This window comes from Vitis vinifera, chromosome 1 (assembly GCF_030704535.1).
Source record: "Vitis vinifera cultivar Pinot Noir 40024 chromosome 1, ASM3070453v1".
Classification (NCBI taxonomy): domain Eukaryota; kingdom Viridiplantae; phylum Streptophyta; class Magnoliopsida; order Vitales; family Vitaceae; genus Vitis; species Vitis vinifera.
The window spans coordinates 21,826,004-21,850,427 of record NC_081805.1 but is presented as its reverse complement, the minus strand read 5'-3'; the positions used below and the strand labels follow the sequence as shown (position 1 = coordinate 21,850,427).

Here is a 24,424-nt window from a genome sequence, read left to right as displayed (position 1 = left end):
AATCTGACCATTGGATATTTAAATAACCATTAGAATCACTTTCTAACCATTGGATCAAGGCCATATTTAATCTTGGCCCTTGGATTTGGCAGCTGGCCGTTGGGATCAGCTTTAAAAATACGACTATGTTTCTAGTCGTTAGATCAAGGCCAAATTTAATCTTGGTCCTTGGATTTGGCAACTAACTGTTGGGATTAACTTTAAAAAGGTGGTTGTGCATTTGGCCGTTAAATCAAGGCCAGATTTAATATGAGCCCTTTAATCAACTATTTTGACCATTCAACCACTTCAATATATGTGACCATATTTTTGGTCGTTGGATGAGCCAAAAAAGTAGTTTACCACAAGCCAAAAATTAGCCTGCCACAAGCCTAAAAATTAGCCTACCACAAGCCTAAAAAATAGTCTACCACAAACCAAAAATCAGCCTATAACAAGCCTAAAAATCAGTCTTCCATAAGCATAAAAAATAGTATGCCATAAGCTTAAAAAGCAAGCCAAAAAAGCAGTTGTCACCTGTCACCAAGAATGATCAGCCACCGACATAATCAATTGAATTTTCCTTGATAAATCAACGATATATTGCCGATTTTTTTAGCCCACAACACCATTTTCGCTCGCTTCCATGATTTATCGCCAAAATCTGATATATCGACGATAAATCGTCGACTTTTTACCGATTTTCCCAAAATATCCTCTGATCGATTTTTCGGTCACCTTTTTCGCTTCGGGCCTCACCGACACCTGATATTTCGATGATAAATCGTTGATTTGATTTGACATTTTCGTCCTTGATTCCAATTGATATAGATAACTCCAAAGTCGTAATGAATCTCGTAAACACCAAGATCTTCTGTTCAATGACTCTTCTTTGTGTCTAGGCACTGAGATGGTGGAAATCTCAAGGATAGAGGCTAGGGTTCTCTCTCTAGACTGAAAGGGAAAATAGAAAGACTTTGAAACCTTAAGCCTTAAAGGGGTTTTTATAGGCTTCCTATTGGGCTTAAGTGACTTAAGCCCACCATAGGCTTGGGTCACTTAATCTAACCCAAAAAGATTGCTAATTGATTAATTAACCATACAAGATCCTAATTAATCAATTAACTCGGTCTTAAGATACCACTCACTTATCCCTATGCAACCTTACATACTTACAAAAATGCCCTTATGCACAAAAGTGAACTAAAAACTTATCCAACCTTCCTAAACCTTGTCATCAAGGAATATGGGCTTAAAACGGGGACCATTGTGACCCATAAGAGTACTTGCTTCCTTAAAATCAAATTCTGAAATTGACTCAACATCCCGCCATAGAAAGTCAACTGCACTCCAATACCCTATGTATATTACAACGAGACACAAAGTGCTCGGTTCCTTGACCTACTATCCACTGCATGTAGATTATCTATGAACCGATGTTCGTAATCTAACAAAGTAGTGTTATCACCTATCAAGATTATCTCTCAAATCCTTGAGTTACAAATCCCACTTCTTATGCGATCAATTGATATACTCTAACTTTAAGGAGCATATGTGTGGACCCCGCATTTCGGCTCAATGCGTTTCCCACTCGATGGCGAGCTCGATTTTTATTTAGAAAAATGGATTTTTATTGATTATTTGAAAATGACTTGGAGTCGCCACTTATTTTTGTTTTATTTTTAAAGGGTAAACAAAATAAGAAAGAAAAACCCTAAGTGTGACTCCTTATTTTGGAAAAGGCGGTCTGTGAAAAACCGGATCGGGTTCGGGGGTCAGGTTACTTATCGGGAAGGTACGGTAAAGACTGTAGCACCCCTCTAAGTCCCTAAAGTCGGGTCTCTACTAATGAGATGAAGCTGACATGGCAATCAATGAGAAAATCAATGAATACCCGAATCAATCATGCACATATGAGAGTTAGAAAATGCATATAGACTAACCAGAGTGGGAATGAGTGTGTACCTGAGCAGCGAGCCACTATGCGCTATCAAGAGAGAGGGTTAGTGCAAAATAAAGAGCATAAACATAGCTCACATGTCACTAAATCGAGTACAAAATCATCAAAGGCACGTATGACACTTCACTCAAAATTCATTTTTATTTTAAAGAAAAATTATTTGATGTTGGGCCCCCACCAAAGCCCGTTTTATTTTTGCATGAATTAATTTCATAAGTTCCATTAATTGGAATTACAAAATTGAATTCATGTTTATTTCAAAACGTTTTAAAATCATGGAAGTTGTCAAAATTGCATGCCGACGAAAAATGACAATGAATTTTATTGGAAAACAGATTCTCAGGAACCTAACAAAAAAATGCTAAGGATAAAAAAAAAATGGAAGAGTTAAAATTATTTGAAAATTTGAAAGTCAGAAAAGTATTTGGAAACAGGGTTAGGAAATTGCTTTTAAAATGAAAAGGAAGGATTTTAGAGGGTGACGAGTGGCCCAATGGTGACCATGCTATAGGTGACCATGTGGTGAGAAGAGGTGCCTGAATAGTCACTGGACCAGAATATGACATTGTGGGGCCCCGCTCATACTATCAGGTCTGACACCAATTTCTTTGTTGACCTCAGCACTTGCATCAAACTCATCAATATCATCTTTGCCTGAAAACCAGTAGTAAACCGCCATAACAGTCACACAGATAATCCCAAAGCTGCCTTCTCGTTTATTTCTTTTTCCTCATTAACCAAACTGTCAGAGAATTCTGCCCTCAAAGCATCTTCTCTCAACTGTTTAACAAGAAAATTCAAGCCTTCAAACTGATAATCACGAAGTCGTCCTCCCTTTAACCAACCAAACTCCCCATCAAACTTCTTTGAACTTGCTTTACTCTTCATACTCTGCATTTCCACCATTTTCCCTTGGATAGCAGCTGCAGCTTTATGGGCCTTGTACTCATCAGTAGCATCTTGAGCAAATGCGATATCTACATCCTTCTCCCATGTTGTTTCAGCATATGAGAGTCCCTGCCATACACACAGCTTCAGTAGGATTGTAAATCATGGTTTCTACAAAGTCTGAAACCTTCTCAGGATTATCCTGATCTCCGTCTCTGGGAGCAAAAGAATCCAACTAAACCTGTGCAAGGCCTTTCAGATTTCCCATTACTGGTTTGTAAGTCAACTGCATGTATTCCTTAATGGGTATAGGCTTGATCTCAGCGGCAACAAGAAACCCCAGTGTTCTTTTGAGAGTTTCCTTCAATTCCCTAGCCATTGATGAGGCCACCAATAAGATCATCAAGTTCGGCAACCACAACAAAGGTAAGATTCATGGGGTCACTAACTCTGTTAATCTGCCCCGGGTTGGCTAGGGGTTCACATCTGGCAATCATCCTCTCTTTGTCAATGTTTCTGACGCTAATAGAGGCCCTCTCCTGTGTTTCAAAATTATAGGTTGTTGAGAGCATCTCTGAAACATCATCCCCATCAGACTCCTGACCCTTAGGTTCCACTTTTTCTATCTTTTCATCCCAAGTAACACAAGATGAACTACAGCCAGTTTGATTATTTTGGATAACCTTCACTGAAACCGCAATGACAAAAGAATGGATGAGAGGATGAGTCATGGGACAGGAACAGTGAAAGGAACGTGGAGATTTAAAGAGAGAGAGACAATGATGGATGCAATGGGTAACAATGGGTATTAAAGGTACGGGTCTTGCTCATGAGTGTGGAGTTAGTGGACTAGGTGGTGGGGGGTTAATGAGAAAATGGGTATAGTTGTGGTTAGAGAGAGAAAAGGCTTGGGCTCAGTGGAGAAATGGCATGGTGACATGGGTATGGTAACTGAGGGTGATAATTGGGGAGAGAGGTATAATTATGGGCATGCAAGGGCAAAGACATGCATGGACGAGTGGCCACGCACGTGGTGTAAGGAGAGAAGGGTGGAAAAGAATAGGTAAATGGGATGTTGAGAAGTGGTGAAGAAAAGACAAGTGGGCCAGGAGAGTGCTCGAACGAGGAATAAGGTTGTCAGTTTAACCCTCTTTGACTGGTGATAGCAAGTTTGGAGCTCTGGCTGAAAGGGAAGGAATATAGCCGAAACCCAATTTTCCTATTACCACTCAGCATCTTATAGCCGGAATAATCCCTGCAACATCACTTTTTCTTTCAAACGAGGCAGATGGGTAGAACAAGAAAAGACGGGTTTGAATCTCTCTAAATAACCTGGAAGTCATCTCACTGATTATTCAACCCAATTCGAATATCCAGCCACATCAAAACTGTCCCAAAAGGCCCGATCAGGAGGATGTGACAGCAACGAGCGAGGCAGCACCACCACCAGGTGCAGCAAATGCAGCCGCGGAATCACCCTTAGATGGCACGTAGGCTAACTTATCCCTTCTGGACAACGTGGCTGTTAAAGAAAATGATGGTATGACCCACATGGTTTCCATCGAAGAAAGAAGCTGAAGTTGTCCAACTAGGCTGATCCAAGGTGACAGATCTGCCTGATTCAGAGTGGCATTAGATGCGTGACTTCTGATGCTTGTCGCGTGGCCTGGTTATTTAACCAAGTCTGCCATTCCATCAATATTCCAAAACCAGAGCGCAACCCTATTCTTCATTGGAGACATCAAATGACGTGTTTCATGGTTCCTCTGTCATCAACGGAAAAAGTCAATTGTCGTGTTGCTTGTGATGTTAAGCCCCGATGAGTAACTTCAACTTGGGCTCCACTGAGAGCCTTCTTAATCTTTACACTATCAGATCAGGTAATGGTCGAGACGAAACATCCCGATTCAGAAGTTGCGTCACAAAATCAATGACAGGTAAGGGCTCAATAAAAGCAGTCGAGGACATGTTAACCTTCAATGACAATCTCATCTGAGTTGGCCGAATACTCTGATCGAAACCACGCCAACTTTCCAAACTTTCACCCAATGGCTGCCTCATCTGCCCTTGGTTTGACGTCCTATATTAAATTCAGAATTTTCTCCAGAAGGAACGACACCTTTTCTCGAGCAACAACAACTTCTTTGGCATCTTCACTACTTGAAGTTTGGAAACTTTCACTGGATACTGGAATTTGCACCGTTGAACTGATAAATTCTATTTTCTGTGTCCAGGATAAACACGTCATCGTGATTTGGTAAAGACCAAGCAAAGGGGACCTGCTTCAATGTGACAACCCGATGCCCTGTGGTGGGACCATATCTAACTGACTCTGCGGCATTTCGGGATGATGTCTCAAATTGTAATATCGGATCAGGGATAGGTAACAACTCCGGACAAAAACCTGCGAGTTACTCCTCTGTTCTTCTCCGGTTATCTCGAAATACCTCCTGCAGGCTACTGTAGAAAACCCATCTGCTTGATTTCCCCACAGCGGCAGCAATCAACACAAGCATAGCTTCCTACGTTCTGCAGGTTGCTTCCCTACTAGCAGGACTAGCTTGGTTCCGCGTTCCTCTGTTTCAAATGCCCTGAATCCTCCTCTAATGCCGTCAACACCAGCAACTTCCCTCTCTGTAGATCTCTCTCCCTCACTCAAGTCATGGGCAGCACCCCAATACTTTTCCCAATACCAGCATGAAACTAGCCAAGAAACTATCCCCTCAAGACACCCAATCCGGGCAGCCAAACTTAAACAAAAATATTTGCACTAAAAGAAATAGAAAAACAGAGGATAGAGAGTGAAGAAGGAAAACAGAGCAAGAATGGGTGGATCAAGGAATTACTAAGCAACATCTCGTTTTAAGAAGGATGAACGAGTTGCTAATTGGCAGGATGAGTTAAAGGTCCACAGTATAATCATCAGAACATCCCAAACCAAACCCAATGAGAATCCAACCGTTTAAAGAGGAAAAGAACAAGAGTCTCAGAGAAAACTAAAGCAGAGCATTATACATAAACAGGCATATTCAATCAAAGCCAATCCCGTGGCCCTTGACGTCCACGGCAATCAATCAAAGTTTACTCATGAATCAATAGAAAATAGAACAGTGTATTGAGAAAGAAAAAAAAACGTACCAAGCTCAAAAACTGTTTAAGAGTTCACCCATGCTGTTCATCCGCCACTTCATCGTCTCCCTCAAAGCTTCCTTGCCTCTCAAGCTCAAGAAGCCCCAGCAAAACTATCCAAGTTTACTCCTCAAGAAAACATCCTCCTCAATGACCAGAAAAATCACCTTCTCTCTAGTTCTCCTCTTCAACTTCCTTTTTTCTTTCCATCCCCAGCTTGCTCCTCTAGAATGTCCTCTAAGCTCCCTCTCTCTCTGCTAACCTCCTCTGATTTTTCCTCCAGTAGCAAAAACTTGAATCTCAAGCAAGAAAAAACGTCTCTCAATGTGAATCTCTCCCCTCTCCAGCCAAACTTCGGGAAGGAAACCACACTCCTCACAGCAGAAAAATGGCTATCACCCCCCCACTCTCAGTAAGAAAACTCTCCCCAAGAAAAAGCTCTCTCCCCCCTAGAAAATCTCCTCACCCTCTGCAACCGTATCCCCCTCTCTCTCTCATACGCTCCTCCTCTGAAAAGGCACCCCCCCTTCAGATGCAGCTGGCTTCCCACACCTCACTCTCTGGTTATCCTTCTCAACTTTCTCTTTCCAAATATCTCTCCCTGAAGCTCTTTTCAAATATCTCGCACTCTCTTGGAGACTTGCAGCCCTAAAGATTTCTCTCACTTTCTGAAACTCCCAGCCCAAAGGAAAATCCCCCTCACGGCTCTCTCATCACTCCAGAATCCCTGCACCTGCAGGAGACGGTCCCCCTCTAACAGAACGTACCTCCTCTGCATATCCTCCAACAGGTATCACCTTCTCATTCGTCCATCAACTCCACTAAGTTGATTCCTCAGCAACCAACCAGGAGGCAGCACTTGGCTTTCAAAGAGCCCTCCAGCTACAATATGTCAAATTCCACTAAAGGAATTATTGTAGCCCCAGATTTCATCATCATATCTCCTTTGGATCACCCAAGGGTACACACTGTCTTAATCCCATGAGATATCATGGTGCCTTTATTGAGAATACATGTTGTCACCAACCTCCATCAACAGTGACCCAATCCATAGCGATATATGACCACTTTAAAGTCTTACCCATAAGTTAAAGCCCTTTGTTGATTTTGACACAAGCTCAATATCCTCTCAAGGTTGAGGGTTCATGCAGTATAATAGTTTGGTGAATCATGACAATTGATAGCCTTGTGTCATGATTCATCATAGGTCTTGTCCAGTGTGCATCACATACACTAGTACACTCACCATGAGAAACTCATTTTGATGGTCAAGATAAGTCATCCCTCCAATTAAGAGGTGGTGCACTATAGTCTCTATTGGATTGCCCAAATCTATGAACCAACTAAGGATGACTTATCTACTTACAAGGAACCCATGACGTGCATCTTCAATGCAACTCCTAATACACCTAAGTCATGTACAATGTAAGATACATGGGTTGAATGCTCAAATCAATGTCAATACACCAAAAAAATAGCAAGAAGATAGTTAAGTATCACTTTGTTATATCATGTATTGCTTTTAGGGACTAAATCCCAACAAACTTCTACTAGCCCCTAAAGAAAGCTGGGCACCACAGAAAAAAATTATGCTTCATAGTCTCATCACTTCTCTATGCTATCTCACAATAAGGTAACACTTTCTCTTAATGTGTTTCCTTTTCTTGGGGTTCAATTCTTTAGACCATGCTACCGTCCTACTATTATCACATAACAGGATCTTAGATGATATAGCCAAGGGAACTACCCATAAGCCAAAAGGCTTCCTTTGTTGCTATAAAAATAAAAAAAAAACAAAAAAAAAAAACACTTAAAGTGTACACATACCCAGAGGTAGACCTGCAAGAGTCCTTATCGGATTAAAGTTCAATTTCCCGGTACAAAAGAAGTACCAACTCATTGCAAAGACTCACAAACATATAATCCCTTATTCTCCAAATATACTAGAGTATATGTTTGACATCCATCCAAAGCTCTAATCAGGAAATGGACTAATATCCACTCATTATTCCTATAGCAAAGCAAATATCTGGTCTAGCACATAGCATCACATACTTAAGGTTATTCATTGCAGAGGCATTGGATACCGTTTTAATTCGATTTATCTCCACAAATGTCCAAGGATATTGATCCTAAGAAAGACAACTCCAAATCCAAATAGTAACAAATATATTCTTGGGGTTTTGTATCATGTAATTGACCAAATGCTCATCTATGTAGGTGACATGGCACAATTTTCTTATTCTTGCAGTCCTAAAGGACCTTAACCCCAAGAATATATTATGTCTTCCTCTAGATTTTTATCTAGAACTGAGTAGACTACCAGATCTTGACTAATAACAATATCCCTACATCATAACCAATGATTAGATTGTCATCTACTTGCAAGATCTTAGAGCATCACCACGCTTCCTTGTGCCTTCTTGTACACTGAAGGCCCTTTGTTATGAAAATGTTTGGTTGTTATATATTACAAATGAGACACACTACAATAGATAGGAGTAATCTGATGGATTTGAGTATGACCACTGTTGAAAAGGTTTTCCATAGGTCAAACAAAGTTTCATACTATAACCTTTAGTTACAATCTTAGCCACATAAAACTCAAGTTTTCCACCCACTTACTCCCTTTCCCAAGTTAGTACAACTCTTTGATGCAAATTTCTAATTCCAAAAGCTACACATGCTTCAAAGCATCAAGACGTCGGGCGATAAGAATTTCCATCTTTAAAAGCTTGCATATCTCACGCCAAAGAGGTCCATAAGGTACAAAACCAAACGCCGCATAGTTGTAACCCAAGAGCTTTCCAAAGCTAAAACTTGGGCAAGACGTAAAGACCTTGTAGTTGATAGTGAAACATTCTTTAACAGCTTCATGGTCAGTCACCACTAGCATGCAGTGCACTCCAAGTCGGATCATGAACACGTGACCAAACTTATCAGCCATGCCTCCAAGGGTTCGGAAAATTGGGGTTTGGTCGCATAATACATGAAGGTGGCCTCTAAATGGCCATGCCCCATATGGTTTTGGTGCTGACCTTCCCTTTCTCACCTGAATTCTCCATACCTTACATAATAAAACCATCCCTAGAAGCCCTGCAACTGCTACTACAAGTAAAGCATGAAGGAAATCCATTACAGAGCCTAGTCTAAGATTCACTTCCACATCCATACTATTTCGGGTTTGTTTCACTAACATTGGAGTCAAATCTGCTGGCTTGGGCTTCTTTTTCCAATTCATGTATACAAATTATTGAAGTATCCACTTGCAAGCTCATGATACCATCATAAATTATCTTCAAAATAGTTTATGCTTCTTAGTCAAATTTGTGGAACAACTAGTGAATAATATTAGTATTCAATCTCCAAAAGCAAGACAAACAAAAACAGTCAATCTTAATGAAATCTGAAAGTATAATAGTCAATCATTCTGTGAATTGTTAATTTGTGTTAGAAGGTGAAAAATAATTAATATATCCCCTTTTAAATTATTTTCAAAATTTTGATTTTTTAAATATTTATATTTCTTAAATTAATGGTGAGAAGATAATCTTTTAACTTGTTTCATGGTCTTCATCTTGAAATGTGTTGTTATTTTATAGTTAATTTTTCAATGATTTAATTAATAATTTGGGAGTCAAGAATGTGCAAAGAAGTGGATGCATGTGTGTGGACCTAGATCTTTATTTGTCCACAAAACCATTATTATCTATGAAAGTCCTTGTTGAAGCATTCTTTCTTCTTTTCCATTTTCATACAAAAATTATTTTCCTCAATTCAACTAAAAGTTTTTTAGTGTAAGCGTTTTTTTATATTCATAAACAACATATAACTAATTTTGATTCCCATGCACTAAAGTATGTTTTCATGGGATATTCACATACACAAAAAGGGTATAAGTGTTATGATCCTATCTCTACAAAATTTATTGTTAACATGGATGTAACTTCTTTGAGAATCAACCCTACTTTATCAAAAACACTTTTCAATGGCAGAGTGTATGGTTGTGGAAGATCTTTTTGGGAAAATATCTTTACCCTTGTCAACCTTTGATGACAATGTGAGTCCTATTCTTTCACATTCTTCTGATTCAAGTTGGTTGTGTAAAAAAACTTAGGTCTAGATCCATCTTGTCAATCGAATTCTACTATACCAAACAATGAAGAATTATTGACGGTGGGGAATTACTATATAAAAAACCTCAAATTATGTCTACACAAAAAGGAGAAATCTTTAAGGTAATCTAGCAATTCATACTCTTGCCATTGTTTGAGAGTCAAAACTGATCATAGAGATCTAGGAAGGTATGGTTTTACCTAATCTCTCTCCCAATACAAATTCTAATGTTTTTTATAACCTTATTATTCTCATTGCCCTTATGAAAAGTACTAGATCTTGTACCATTCATCTTATTCCTAAATATGTGTGTCGTATCATAGGTTATTTAATTCCTTTAGAACATTTACAATTGACATTTTTTGTATGAGCTTCCAAAAACTGTACAGATGTTCTAGTTGTTCCTCAATGAAGAGAAGCATTCATGGAAGAAAATAAGGGCTCTAAAAAAGAATGGAATGTGGGTTTTGGTGGGTTTGCCAAGAAGAAAGACACTGGCAACTAAAATGGGTATTTACAATCAAGTATAAGGCTTAACAGTTTTGTGGAGAAGTATAAAGCTAGGTTGGTAGCCAAAGGCTTTACACAAACTTATGACATTGATTAACGAGAGACATTTACACTAGTTGCCAAGATAAACACCATCCAAATCTTATTGTCACTTGCAACCAATTTGAATTGGTCATTGCAACAATTTGATGTAAAGAATGCTTTTTCTAAATGGAGAATTGGAGGAGAAAAGTGTATATGGATCTAGCCCCTAGTTTTGAGTAGTTATTCAAAATAAGAAGAGTGTGTAAATCAAGGAGATCTCTCTATGAACTGAAGTAATCCCTAAGAGCATAGTTTGATTGTTTAACAAAGTCCATCCAAAGTCTTAGGTGTATGCAAAGTCAAGTTGATCACTTTACATATTCAAAGTCAAGCCAATCACAACATTTTCTATAAACATGTTGATGACTATATGATTGTCATATTGACAATATATGTAAATGATACCATCTTGTCTAGTGATAACCTTTTGGAATTAGAGAGAATTTGAAGGGGATATTTACTAAAGAATTTGAAATTAAAGATCTTGGTCAATTGAGATACTTTCAATATGGAATTTGCAAGGTTTCGAAGTGATTTCTTTGTTTCGCAATGAAAATATACTCTAGACTTGCTTAAAGAAATAAAAATGTTGAGTTATAAACCAACTAATACACCAAGTGATCCTAATAGGAAATTAGGTCAAAAGGAGTTAAGCTCAAGTGTGGATAAAGGACACTGTCAACCTTTAGTAGATAATTGATATGCTTATCACACATGTCCTGATATAGCATTTATAATAAAGATAGTCAGCCAATTCATGCACTCATCTATTGATGAATGTTTTGAAGTTATGTATCAAGATCTAAAGTATCTAAAAGGAAGCCCAAGGAAAGGATTACTATTCGAGACAAAGGGGCTTATCCATATTAAGGCATATATTGATGCTAATTAGGTAGGAGATAACAAGGATAGATGATGAGCTTTAGATTATTACACCTTTGTAATAGAATGTCGTTACTTGAAGTAGTGGAAAAGGTGAGTTTTAATTAGGTAGGAGATAACAAGGATAGATTATGAATTTTAGATTATTACTCCTTTGTAATAGAATGCCATTACTTGAAGTAGTGGAAAAGTTGAGTTTTAAGTTGTTACTCATAGAATTTGTAAATTCATTTGGTTAAAGAAGATATTAGAAGAATTGAAGATTTCTTATGAGAAACCTATGAAATTATAGTGTGACAATAAGATAGTGATTAACATAGGCCACAATCAAGTCCAACACGATAAAACGAAGCATGTTAAAGTGGATTATCTATTCATTAAGGAAAAACTTGAGGAAGGTTTGATCGGTAAGCTAGATGTTCCCACAAAAAAGCAACTATCAAATGTTTTGGCAAAATACCTTCAAAAGCAATGTTAAAGTTCTTACAAGCAAGTTGAGAATGTCAAAATATTTTTGAACTAGCTTAATTTAAAATTATTTCCTAATTTATTTATTTTTCTATTTTTAGGGTAGTATCTATAAAGTTGTATCTTCTTATTCTTTTCTTTTTTTTTTCTTTTTTTTTAATTCATGCACGCAAAAAAGTAGTTCTATATAGATATCCTAAGCTCCAAGAAGTTGAAGAACAATCTCCCTAAACCCCTAAACTTTAAGAAGCTGAAGAACAAGTAAACCACATGAAGAACCGACGGATAGCTGAACAATTATCTATGTTCGGTTTCTTTAACAAATTCTGACATGTTGTGTGAGATGCCTTTTAAAACTCTGGCACTATTCATTTGTAAGGCAGCTGTCTTGGATGATTTAAAGGTTTCCATGAACATAAATTAAGACAAAGATGGAACGATCCAAATGCATCTGAAATATTCCATTGCATTATAGTAAACACCTCATGATTTCTCAAGAGAGATAAATACAAGAGGGAACACAAATCCAATGTTAGAATTTGGAATATCTCAGGGCATAAAATTGTGTTCCAAACATGGCCGTATTATCTCAATCCTCCTTCCTTTTGCTTTACATGCTTCTAAACTGCAACTCGTGGGTCCAAACCAGCTACTTCCTCTTCTCTACCTAAATGAACTCACATTCTAATACAGCATCTTACAAGAAAACCGATATTACATTCTCTTTTCTTTTTCTTTTTTCTTTCTTCTTTTTTCCCTTAAGAGCTGGAGTGAAATCTTACTACGTGTGCCCTACCGGGATGAAAGGACTTTGTTCAAACTAAAAATAAATTTGAAATCTATCAGCTGCTGCTCTGAATTGGCTGTGATGGACATCTGTCTTCAGCTGCATGGGAGTTCAAGATCTTCCTTAACGAACGGTACTGTAGGCGAACACTTTCCCCACTTCCAATAATCTTAAGCAGGTACCTGCAAGAAATTTAGGAAAGCATTGAATATATAGCTCCAAAACTGTTCCACTGAGACAGAATTGGGGTGAGTTGTGGAGAATGAGATCCCATCTTCTATTTTAAGAGGGGAATTATCTCAAATCTCAACAAATCCAAGGAGCTGGCTATGGGGTTAGCGATATAGTCATGATGCTGCAGGTTTTAACTCAAAGAAACTTTCTTTCTGTCTTCCACCATTCTGCTCTGGGCTTAGCATCAGCTGTGTAAATGTGAAATGTCATGCTGCTTATTCCATTAGCAGCTTTAAGTACATTAGCATGCATAGAGGACAATTAAAAGTCCCACCAGATTCCATTTATTGTCTGGCCCGGCTTCTCAATCTCTATGCATCAATAGATGTGGGTGACATAGCATGTTCACCCACTGAACCACCTCAACTGAAGAGTATTCACCCCTTATCACCCAACAAGGTCTAGTCTGTGGTCCTTGTTCAAATGTAGTTATATCAAGAACCTTTCTCAAGAGAAAGTAGTCTAAGCTTAAAGTGCTATAGAACAATGAGCTAGGTTCTACTAACTCACCAGCCATTCAAACACTGGGATGTAATGACAGCCTCCTTCCCAACAAATTTATCCGGTGTCCTTCGATTTCCCTGCAAGGTTCACTCACCAATTAACACTTGACATTGATTTATTTGGAAGCACACAGGTCTGAAAGTATTTGTAAGATAATGAAAGAGCTCACCTTAATTATCACTTTCTCATTTACTGAAAATGGATACTGCACACCTCTGTGCATCCCATCATCAGCACTAATATCTCCATTTTCCTGAAGACAATTTAATAGATTAGTTCATTTTATTGTGATTAATATTTCTCTCACAATATTGAGTACTAAGTTCTGGTCATGCTCCATGACATCTTACAAATTTTCATATTATCAGCATGCAAATGTCTCCTTTCAAAATCCATTTAGTATAATTATTGTTGATACACATAGTATGTGTTGTTCATGATGTCAAAACTCATAAAGTTCAAGTATCAATTAGGTTTATATTATTTAAGCATAAAAGAAGGCAATGCCTCAAAATTTTGCACAAAGATTTTTACATTTAGTAGAAGTGAATCCTTTATCAGGCTTAAAAATGCGGTTGAGACCCAACTTCTGAAAAACAAAAAATGGAAGATAACAAATGTGAAGGATTTTTTTTTTTTTTTTTTTTCCATTATGCTCTGTAACTAACTTCCTTAACCTATATGTTTGTTTGCCTGAAAACATGTTACACTAATTAAGCTACACTCCCACAACTTGAGTTCTGAAGGAGCTAAAACCTCCGGAAACTAGAAGGAAACCCAATTTCTAGGTCTGTTTCATCACTAGAAAACTGGCAACAAAATCCCTATCACGGGTAACATTTTGAAACATTTAAAAAAGAGTATTTTGAGGATTTTTCACACTTCATAGGTGTCCTTTTAATATTTCTATCCTGTCCACTTTTGACAAGGTTTCTTATTAGGTTATAGCTTATATCTCTATTAAGTTTGTATAAGTTTCTACAATGCCATAGCATAAATAGAACATGCTGCCAAAGTTTAGATAGTAATTTCTAAAACAAAAGGGGGAAAAATCACATATATGTCAAGCATACCCTGTTTAATCTTCTTATTGAATCTGTTTGATCACCAACTTCTTTCCGACGCTTCCGGAGAGCAGCATTATGAAAAAGCCTCCGGTCATCCTCATGTTTTACAGCAGCAGCTGCAGCTCTAAGAGCTGCATATAAAATTATGTAGAAAAAGTTAGATATCAAACAGAAAAACAGAAGGAAGAAAAAGGCAACACGATTAGGGATCAATGGATTAAAAACAAGGTGAATCGGAATTACCATGATTAGGGATCAAAGAACTGGTATCAATTTCTGCATTGCAAAGAGTACATCTTGACTGGATGCAAACAATAAATCGTTAAATTTCTCTTCCCATCCCAAGGTAATAAATCCAATGTATGAAGTAGAAGAGGAGATGGTAAATACAATAATGATAAACCAGAAAGCAACTTTTCAGGGTGCTCAAAGTCCAGTCATCAGATTAAGCTGTATAGCATATGCACATATATTGAAACTCATGGAAATACAGCTACATATAGTCCAACCTATAAGATGCTATATTGTCAACTTAGCACTTTCATATTGTATTCACATGTTCTTATCGTCAACTCATATTTCAACCCATCTTCATGTTTTAATAAAATATACAGAAGTTGGCAGATAGGGCAGTTTTGCAGACACCTAACCAGACTACCATCCTGGCATTCTTTGTAATTTTTAATCATTCAGGATGAAAAATAGGATGCCGGTCATCATAGCATATGGAACTTTCTATATTTCACAAATGTTAAACTAAGCAAAAATGTAGGCACAAACACAATTGATGACAATGAGGAGGTTGCTCCTACTAAAATAACATCAAGCAAAAGGAATCTGGAAACATGTTCTGTTGGCTTCCACCAAGGGAACTTAATAATATTTAGCTTATATTCACTCATAAATCCAACCGTCTTCTGTGTCTTCAATTTTTTTTTCACCAAATAGGCAAAAATGCTAGGTGGACCATGAGACAAAATGCAGTTAAATTCATCTGGATTTCCAGGCCTTACCAGAATCTTGTAGATGACAGGTTGGTTCTCCCATTTTGTTGTTTAGCAGGATTCTGGTGGTTCTGTAACTTTTGTTGTTCTATTGCTTTGAATGTTATACTACCTTCTACACTACCCACCCATCACAAACAAATTAAGTATGTGCCGAAAATTCTTTTCTCCTTGATACAGTGATTCCTGGTCAGACCCTACAAGCAATATGATATGATAAAATTACATAATGAATGTTTTTCATCACAGTTGACAAAATTATAGGTTCATCTTCATCAATTGTGTTATACTATGGGATGAAACATGATTAGAAACAGAGAGTGACAGAGAGACAGACAAAGAGGCAGAGAGAGAGAGAGAGAGAAAGAGACACAGAAAGAGAGACAGACAGACAGACAGAGAGCACCATTTTGCAGATCTACTAGGTTGGCTAGCACTTCCTATATGGACTCCTCCAGTGGGTTGCTCAAATTAAATTTTGATCGGTGCAAACATATTCGAAATATATTGAAGAAGGTCTAGCCATTGAGGCAGAGATTCAAGCCTTGTCAAACAGCCTCAAGTTGGCCCAACCCCTTGGATCTATAAAGTCTTCAAAGAGAGGGAGACTTTGTGATTGTCCAATTTTGGAATAAGAAAAAAAAAAAAAAAGGCCTCATCGAAGGTTCAACAGGAAGTTTTGCCCCATTTATATATTGCTTCAAAGTTAGGATGTTCCTTTTGTTGAGTTGCTTGCTTAGCTAATCACATGGCAGATATGTTAGCAAACACAGAGCCAAGCATATGAAATGTCCTTTGTAGTGCATTTTCTACCTACCCGGGAATTAATTTTGTAGTTGTACCACTTTCAGTTGTGCAGTTACTTTTACTTTTCAGAATAGTAGTCTTTCATGCTTTTGATCACATTTATTTAACAGCCTATAGGGAAAGATTTCTTGAACTTCTTTGTGATTACCAATTTCATGGTAATGAAATGTTTGTTTCAAATAAAATTCAATATACATGTTCAATTAGAAGATGATGAAAGCAGATTAGTTGAGGATTTAACGCCCTTGAGGTCTGGCCCAAGTGGTAAAGGGTTGGGGTGAGTTCATGGGAAGTTGTAGGTTCAAGTCCCATTGAGGACCACACCTCCTCTCCCCTCCCTCCACCAAAAACAGGAGAGAGAAAAAAAACCAAACAAACAAACAAAACAACAACAAAAACAAATAGGTATACCTATAAAAAAAAACAAAACAAAAAATTACTCATTATCACTGAGGAAAGTTTGATCTATGATCTGTACTGTCAGATGCTGCTGTGATGTCCACTTAATGATTAGATGTAGATCATAAGTAGTACAAAAGAACCTGATTTTCAACCACAAACATAGGGCTAAACAACTTTTGGAAAAACATTCTTTATGATAACTAGGACAAGCTTCAACTCAACACTCCATGGGATATTGTTTTGTGATGTAAAACATGGAGAAAGTACTACCACCCACACAAGTCAAACTTTGTCCATTTTTGTTTGGTAATACTTCATTTTAGCCTTTTACTTTCAAAAGAAAATGGTTACAGAAAAACGCTTTTACCTTCTTGAACACAAGGTTTGAATTTTCTTAAGATTTGTGACAGCCACTGAAATGAAAAGTATGGGGTAATAATAAATCATCATTTGATCAACTAAAATCAGCAAAATATTGCAAAAATATAAGGGTTATTACTCATGGAATATCACAATGTATCTCATAATATTTTGCTTTTTTTTTTTTATTACATAGAAGAAAATCAGCCAAAAGTAGCCATAAAATGTTGAAACAAAACTGCGTCATGTGTACTTGAAGCCAAGTCTGCCTTAGATAGGGAAAGTAGGTTTACCCTTATGCTGAAGCTTTTACTAATTTTAGATTTCCTCGCTTAAATACATCCATCATATTTTCCCCCCCTATAATAACTTTCTAATTTCAAAAATCAAACAACTGAATGAAAACCCCATTTTTCATTTATCTATGCAAATCATTCTGACTCAGTTTTATGATCAAATTTTATATCATTTTACTGCTAAATTTAGATACATGTAGAAAATCAAATTTTACTTTTCATTTTAAAGGTAAAAATTTTTAGACCACAAGAAAAAAACAAATAAACAAATCTTAATTTTCTCTATCTAAATGTGGTCCAGTTTCATCCAGTTTAGCATGGTAGACATAAAAATCACTACAATAATATCTTCAATAGATCTTTTTTATATTTTTTGTACAAGAATTAAGTTCAAATGAGGCCTTAACTTGTAAACAAAATTACAAGCATTTTTAAAAATTACCATATAAAAAAAAATAATAATAAAAGAAAAAAACAATAAAGCACATGCCTCAAGTACTTTCAAACTGCATATATCATCATTCCAGTATTAAATATAATGTAATGTATTTTTAAATATTCAAATTCAATAGAATCACTTTTTTTAAAATCTCCACATGAATGTTCAATATTTACTTGCAAAATCAGATTTATTATAAGTGCATGCTCTATTATTGACCAATGTAACTAATTTTATCATACAAATATTTTATTCTTTAAAAAAAAAGGTTTAATAAGTGCATTATTGATTGTTTTATTATTTATCAAATTTTTCATGTTTTTTCATCAATTTTCGTTTTTTTTATTTTTCACAAATTTCCATCAATATTGACATTTTCATCAATATTTCCGTAAAATCAAACCATCAATATTTTCATAATTGCTTTAAAATATGTTCTGTTAGTATATTTAATATAAAGTGCTCTAATTTATAAATTTATCAACCACTATAATATTTATTTATTTATAGGATTTAGCTAGTCATTTTATTTCTTAATATGTAACAAGGATATATCTATAGTTGCAATATCCTACATTCCTACTGACACATATGATACAAAACACTTTTAGGTGAAACAATACATGTCTCGGACACATATATCTTAATCATATGTTACAATACACAGTTTACATGATGTATGGTAATACATGCAATATATGCATATTTGGCATTTCTTTAATACCTTTTAAAAAACAAATTTGAATTATTTTTCTTTAAAAAATTATTATATCATTGTTTAAGAGCTACTTTTAGGATTAAAATAGATAGGAAAAAAGAAAGAAAGATGACCCAACATGCAAGCACTGTACAATAGTTATTTGATGGAATCCATTTGAAGAGTGATGATTAAGCATAACTGTTATTCCAATAACCCAATGAATATCAAAGAGGCATTATACAAATGAAACAAAGTTATTGAATGATCTGAATGTCAACCTTGAGATATGATAACGACTAAAGAATGAAAATTTTATTTGACATATTAGTTCTTCATTTTAATATTTTTTTTTCCCCTTTTCTTTTACAAGAATGATGCTTAACTTAAGTAGGAACTTTTAACATAGCAATCACATCAATATGGATGGTTCATGTGTTTAGCTGAACTTGTACATGATCATAGTTTCTTCTAGATATGCAGCATATGCAAATTGGAACTTTCCCACTAACCAAGCCAATGCCTTGACTTAATTAGGAATCTTAGCTATCCCAATCAATTTAGAAGTTTGACTCTATTAGCAAAGCCCATGTCCCAATCATAGTTTAGAACGTCAAATTTACTTTTTGTAATATCAGATCATGTTGAACTGCACTCTTTAGGAAATCTCCCAGGTCGGTACCAATCAACACAATGTTCCCCTGGATTACATCACCAAAGGCCTAAATCACCTTCTCTTTTTAAACAACAGAATGTCTCATCTGACCAATTGATTTATACCAGGTTGAAGAAGTCTTTTTGAATTACCCCAATCTGATAAGATACACTGACCACAAGTGCCTTAACATTCAAACACACCTTTAACTATTTCTAAAATATGATCTTGAAACTTCAGGTCTCCAAGCATTAGCTCCCAAAGGGATGTATTGGATTGGCAACAAGGTTGTGAAATATAGGCTATAGGTGAAATATAGGCTATAGGTGAAAGTATATGTACCAAGTACCAGCACTTGGCCTTGGAAGAAGGTTGACAACTTGATTAAAGGAGAAGAGTAAATAACCAAAAAGAGAGAAACACAGGGATGCATGAGTTGCTGATTATTGGAATGAGGTGCAAGGTCAAGGCCACTGGAACTCAATGTTTTTTTGTTTTTTTGGAGTTCCCACAATTAGAATTTGGAATAGGTGGGAGCTTTCATTAGTATTCACCAGTGCACTGATAAGAGTGACTGAGGAAGATGCACCTACTGGAAAATGTCCAAGAATGGTAATTTTTCAGGGTCTTCTTTCTCTATGGTGCTTTTTCCAAGATAGTCCTTGGGTTTCCAGCTCTTGTTGCTTAGGGTTCTTGTCCAACATCTCAGATTTTTACCTTCTATTTATACATGGAAAGCAGCCTCAGAAAATCCTTACCTTCGAAGAGAAATAAGGGTGAGTTGTTTTAGTACATCCTTGAAGATCCAGCACTTGGTTACTTTATAACCTTTTTTGTAAATCCTTGAAGGATTGTTCGTCCTTCCTGTACTTATCTTTTTAAGATAAATGAAGGTGGTTGTTTCTATACAAAAAAGAAAAAAATCCTCACCTTTGACTAATTGAGTCAAATACATTTTTTCTCATGAATTGCTGTTGTCTATACAAGTGGGATGAGGAGTCATCAAGTAACATTCTCCTCCATTGTGATCATATCTAGGCTTTGGTGTTAATGCCTGGAATTTATTGGGTTCAGCCTTGTTTTTAAAGAGCTTGCTATCAGTGGAGAGGTAGCCTGATGGGGAAGAAAAGAAGTTTTTTAGAACATTCCTATTGTGCTTTTTTGGTGCATCTAGGAGAGAAATCCTAACCTTTTTTAATGTGGAGATCTCTGATTTGAAATTTAACAATGTCCTCCTGAATGGTTTTCTCTTCATTGAATTCTTCAGGGAAGGCTGATTACTGTTTTGAAGCTTTTTACTACACTGTTTTTTCCCCTATCCCGTTTGGGTGGTCTCCACATGTAATTGGATTGACCCCCTTTTAACATATTAATCTAATTTACTTTTTATCTATAAAAAAAGACAGATAAGCTCTATCCTTACTTCACAATTTTTCCATTAAATCACTCATAGGCTACCAGTAATTGGAACAAGTGGGAAACAAGTAAATATGGCAGTCTTGTGAAACTCAAACAATGCAAACTAATTAAGTGGCCCACAAAATAAGCCCAACTAAGCACACCATCAGCCATAACCAAATGAATAAGATAATCAAAGATAGAAAACCCAAAGACTAACGAAAAATAGAAGATAAAATAGCTAACTTTCCATGTAGCCTTTAACTACTACAAAGTTTGAATTATGCCATTTTATAAATATGAAAATAAAACTTGGGCCTGGCTTAAGTGACAAGAGTTGGTGGGGATGGATAAATTCCAGGTTGAGTTCTCTTACAAAAATAATGTAAGTAGCCTATCACTAAAACATACATAGCACATGACATAACCTTTGGGCTTTCACTTTGAAACTAACAATTTAAACCACTTTTCATAATTCCAATTTCAATCTATATTTACCCTTGCTTGGCCTCCAAATTTGCAAACATTCTAACACCAGTTGGTAAATATATGACCTGGAGTTTCAAAATTCTGAAACGTAGCTTCGAATATGGACGTTTAGGCTTAATACAAATTTACCTTGTTTATGAATTTATTTATTTTATCATTAAATGAAAAATAAAATGTACAAAGAAGGACAATATATATATATATATATATATATATTCTTCAGGAAAATACAAAATCTGATCTCAAAGAGAACTGAACCTCCAACAAGCACCAACTGGGGCAACAAAAAAGTAGCAAGGGATAAAATAATGGAAAACAAAAAAAGCATCCACAATGGGCCTCAAAGATAAACACACCGATCAAAGAGGGAAAAAACTAAGGAGGTGTAAAGTCCCTCACAAAAACCTCTAAGCTAGCAAATGTTTAGCCAAAAGCCAGTGTTGACTGGTTTCAGTCATGGACTCCACGAGAAAGAGCACCCAAATTCCGCAAATAAGTCATGAATCCTCCATATCAATAAATTCATTTGACTTCCTTTTTATAGGCAATAATAATGATATAGTCACAGCCAATGTTTTTAAAACCAGTCCGGTCATTGAACCGGAAAAGTTACTAGTTCACGGTTCATTGGTCAAACCAATAGTCAAACCACGGTCGAACCGGTGACATCATAAATATGTATTTTATATATTATTAAAATTAAAATTATTTGTAAAAAAATTTAAATATATAAAACATTAAAAATTAATAATTTTTATTTTTTTCATCTTTAATATTATCAAGTTAATATATATATATATATATATATATATATATATATATATATATATATATAAATGTATTAATATTTTAAAATTGTGTTAAATAAAATGTATATAATATTTAAATGTGAAGATATTTATTGAAAATTATTTAATTTACCTATATATATATATATATATTTGATCAATAAGCAGAAAATTGTATAGCAAAGAGGCGCTAAAGTAGCGACCCACAGAAATACAGTATAGATAAACTCACCCCCTTACAAAAGGACCCAAACAACAAGGAAAGTACAAAAAAACCTTCTCCCTTATCACAAACACACCTAATCTATAAAATCTATTAAGGTCGAAGGACCATCTTTTATACACAATTTGGTTTCCGACCAAAGTAAATATACAAAAGAAGCTTTCAGCTTTTGAATGGACAGCACGCCGTCCTCAAAAGCAATTGTATTCCTAGCCTTCCAAATGACCCAAAGCAAGCATAACGGTCCCGGTTGCCACGCCACCTTCCTCTTCTTGCCCACAAAAAGGCCCCTCCATCCTAAAAGGGTTTCCTTTACCGAATAAGGAAAGACCCAAGAAACTCCAAACAAAGAAAGGAGCATCATCCACACTTCCCTTGTTTTTTCACAATGAAGGAGGAGGTAGTCAATCGACTCCCCACACGTTTGACACAAAAAGCACCTATTTTCCAAAGCCCAACCCCTCTTTTGCAAACGGTCCAAGGTTAGAACTCTTCCCCACGAAGCCTCCCACGCAATGAAGCTAAACTTAGGCTGCACACAAGAATTCCAAATAATCTTTGAAGAGAATGAAGCAAGAGACCGGCTGCAAAGCCCTATACAAAGATTTTACCGAAAAAACCTCATCCTTTGAGTCCATCCACCCTATCCTCCTCATCCACCCTAACCATCTTCCCATCCAAGCAACAAAGCAACCTTCCCACTTCTTCCATCTCCCAATCATTAAAAGGTCTATTAAAACAAGGAGTCCAACTTCTCCTTCTTTCCCCCTCGGCTGTCCAAACATCATTTATCCAAGCCTCTTTAGACGTTGCTAAAGCAAATAATGAAGGGAAAACCTAGCATAAAGGGGCGGTTCCACACCACTTATCTTTCCAAAAACTCACATTCTTACCATCCCCCACCAATAGCCAAAAAAAGGGGTTACTAGTTGTCTCATCTTACTTATAGCTTTCCACAACCCAACTCCATAGGCCTCCCTAGCCTCACAAGATCTCCCTCCTCTTTCCTCCCCGTATTTCCTTCTAATCACTTGGTTCCAAAGGGCCTTTCTTTCGTTTGCAAAGCGCCAAACCCACTTGCCAAGGAGAGCCCTATTGAAAGATCCAAGACTCTTAATCCCCAACCCTCCTTTACTTTTGTCTACACATACAATCGGCCACCTTACTAAGTGCGGTTTTTGCTCAAGAGCCCCACCATCCCACAAAAAATCCCTTTGAATATGTTCCAATCTCATCTTGACCACCCTAGGTAGCTGGAAAATAGACATAAAATAGATTGGTAAATTGGACAAGGTACTTCGAATTAAGGTAATCCTCCCCCCTTTTGAGATGTACTACCGCTTCGACATAACCAATCTCTTTCGGAATCTTTCTTCTATTCCATCCCAAGCAACGGCAGATTTAAAAAAAGCACCCAAAGGCATTCCTGAGTAGGTGGAGGGCAAATTTCCCACCTTATAACTGAACTCATCAGCCAACTCTTCCACATTCTCAACTCTACCAACTGGAATCAGTTCACTTTTTCCAAATTCACTCTTAACCTTGACATTGCCTCAAACCACATTAACAGCCAATACAAATATGTCAACTGCTCCTCTTTTGCCTCACAGAAAATCAACGTGTGATCAGCAAACAATAAATGAGAGATTTGGACCCCTTCTTCCCTGAACCGAACAAGGCGTCAAATAACCTCCAGCAACTGCTCTTTTCAGCAAACAACTAAAAGCCTCCATCACGACTACGAATAAGTAAGGCGAGAGGGGGTCTCCTTACCTTAAGCCCCTTGAGCTCTGGAAAAAACCAGCAGGGCTTCCATTCACCAAGACTGAAAATCTAACGGTGGATAAACACCACTTTATCCATCTACACCACCTTTCCCCAAACCCCATCTTCTCCAACATCGCTAAAAAAAACTACCAGTCCACGTGATCATAGGCTTTCTCAATGTCTAATTTGCGAAGAATTGCCCCTCTATTGCTTTTCAAAATGGAATCTATTTCCTCATTAGCAATCAACACTGCATCCATAATCTGTCGCCCCTCCACAAAAGCATTTTGAGACATTGAGATCACCTTAGCTAACACTCCTTTCATTCTATTAGCCAACACCTTAGCCAACCACTTGTACAGCCCTCTCACCAAGCTAATTGGACTAAAATCCTTCAAGTCCTCAACCCCCCCTTTCTTAGAAATCAACACTAAAAAGGTTGCATTCAAACTTCTAACAAAACTCCCAGTCTCATGGAACTATCTGAAAAA

The 24,424-nt window shown here is 36.7% G+C and overlaps 2 protein-coding genes across 2 annotated transcripts in view; both read right to left on the bottom strand.

Moving 5' to 3' along the window:
- Nucleotides 1–8,633: 8,633 nt before the first annotated feature.
- Nucleotides 8,634–9,197, bottom strand: LOC104880658 (demethylepipodophyllotoxin synthase-like). The gene has a single exon (XM_010658111.1). The coding sequence runs from the start codon at nt 9,195–9,197 to the stop codon at nt 8,634–8,636; it is 564 nt and encodes a 187-aa protein (XP_010656413.1).
- A 3,253-nt stretch (nt 9,198–12,450) lies between these two features.
- LOC100247878 (uncharacterized) overlaps nt 12,451–24,424 on the bottom strand; it is a 36,770-nt gene continuing 24,796 nt past the window's right edge. The window contains exons 8-12 of the mRNA XM_002270727.5: nt 14,852–14,909; nt 14,615–14,739; nt 13,711–13,794; nt 13,548–13,618; nt 12,451–12,985 (exon numbers count right to left, since the gene is read on the bottom strand). Of these exons, the coding sequence (XP_002270763.1) occupies nt 12,859–12,985; nt 13,548–13,618; nt 13,711–13,794; nt 14,615–14,739; nt 14,852–14,909 (465 nt within the window). The 3' untranslated portion in view covers nt 12,451–12,858. The remainder of the gene's footprint in view (nt 12,986–13,547; nt 13,619–13,710; nt 13,795–14,614; nt 14,740–14,851; nt 14,910–24,424) is intronic.

What these genes read in the sequence shown, in the direction of transcription:
- LOC104880658 (XM_010658111.1), bottom strand. Translation starts at nt 9,197, where the DNA reads ATGAATTGGAAAAAGAAGCCCAAGCCAGCAGATTTGACTCCAATGTTA.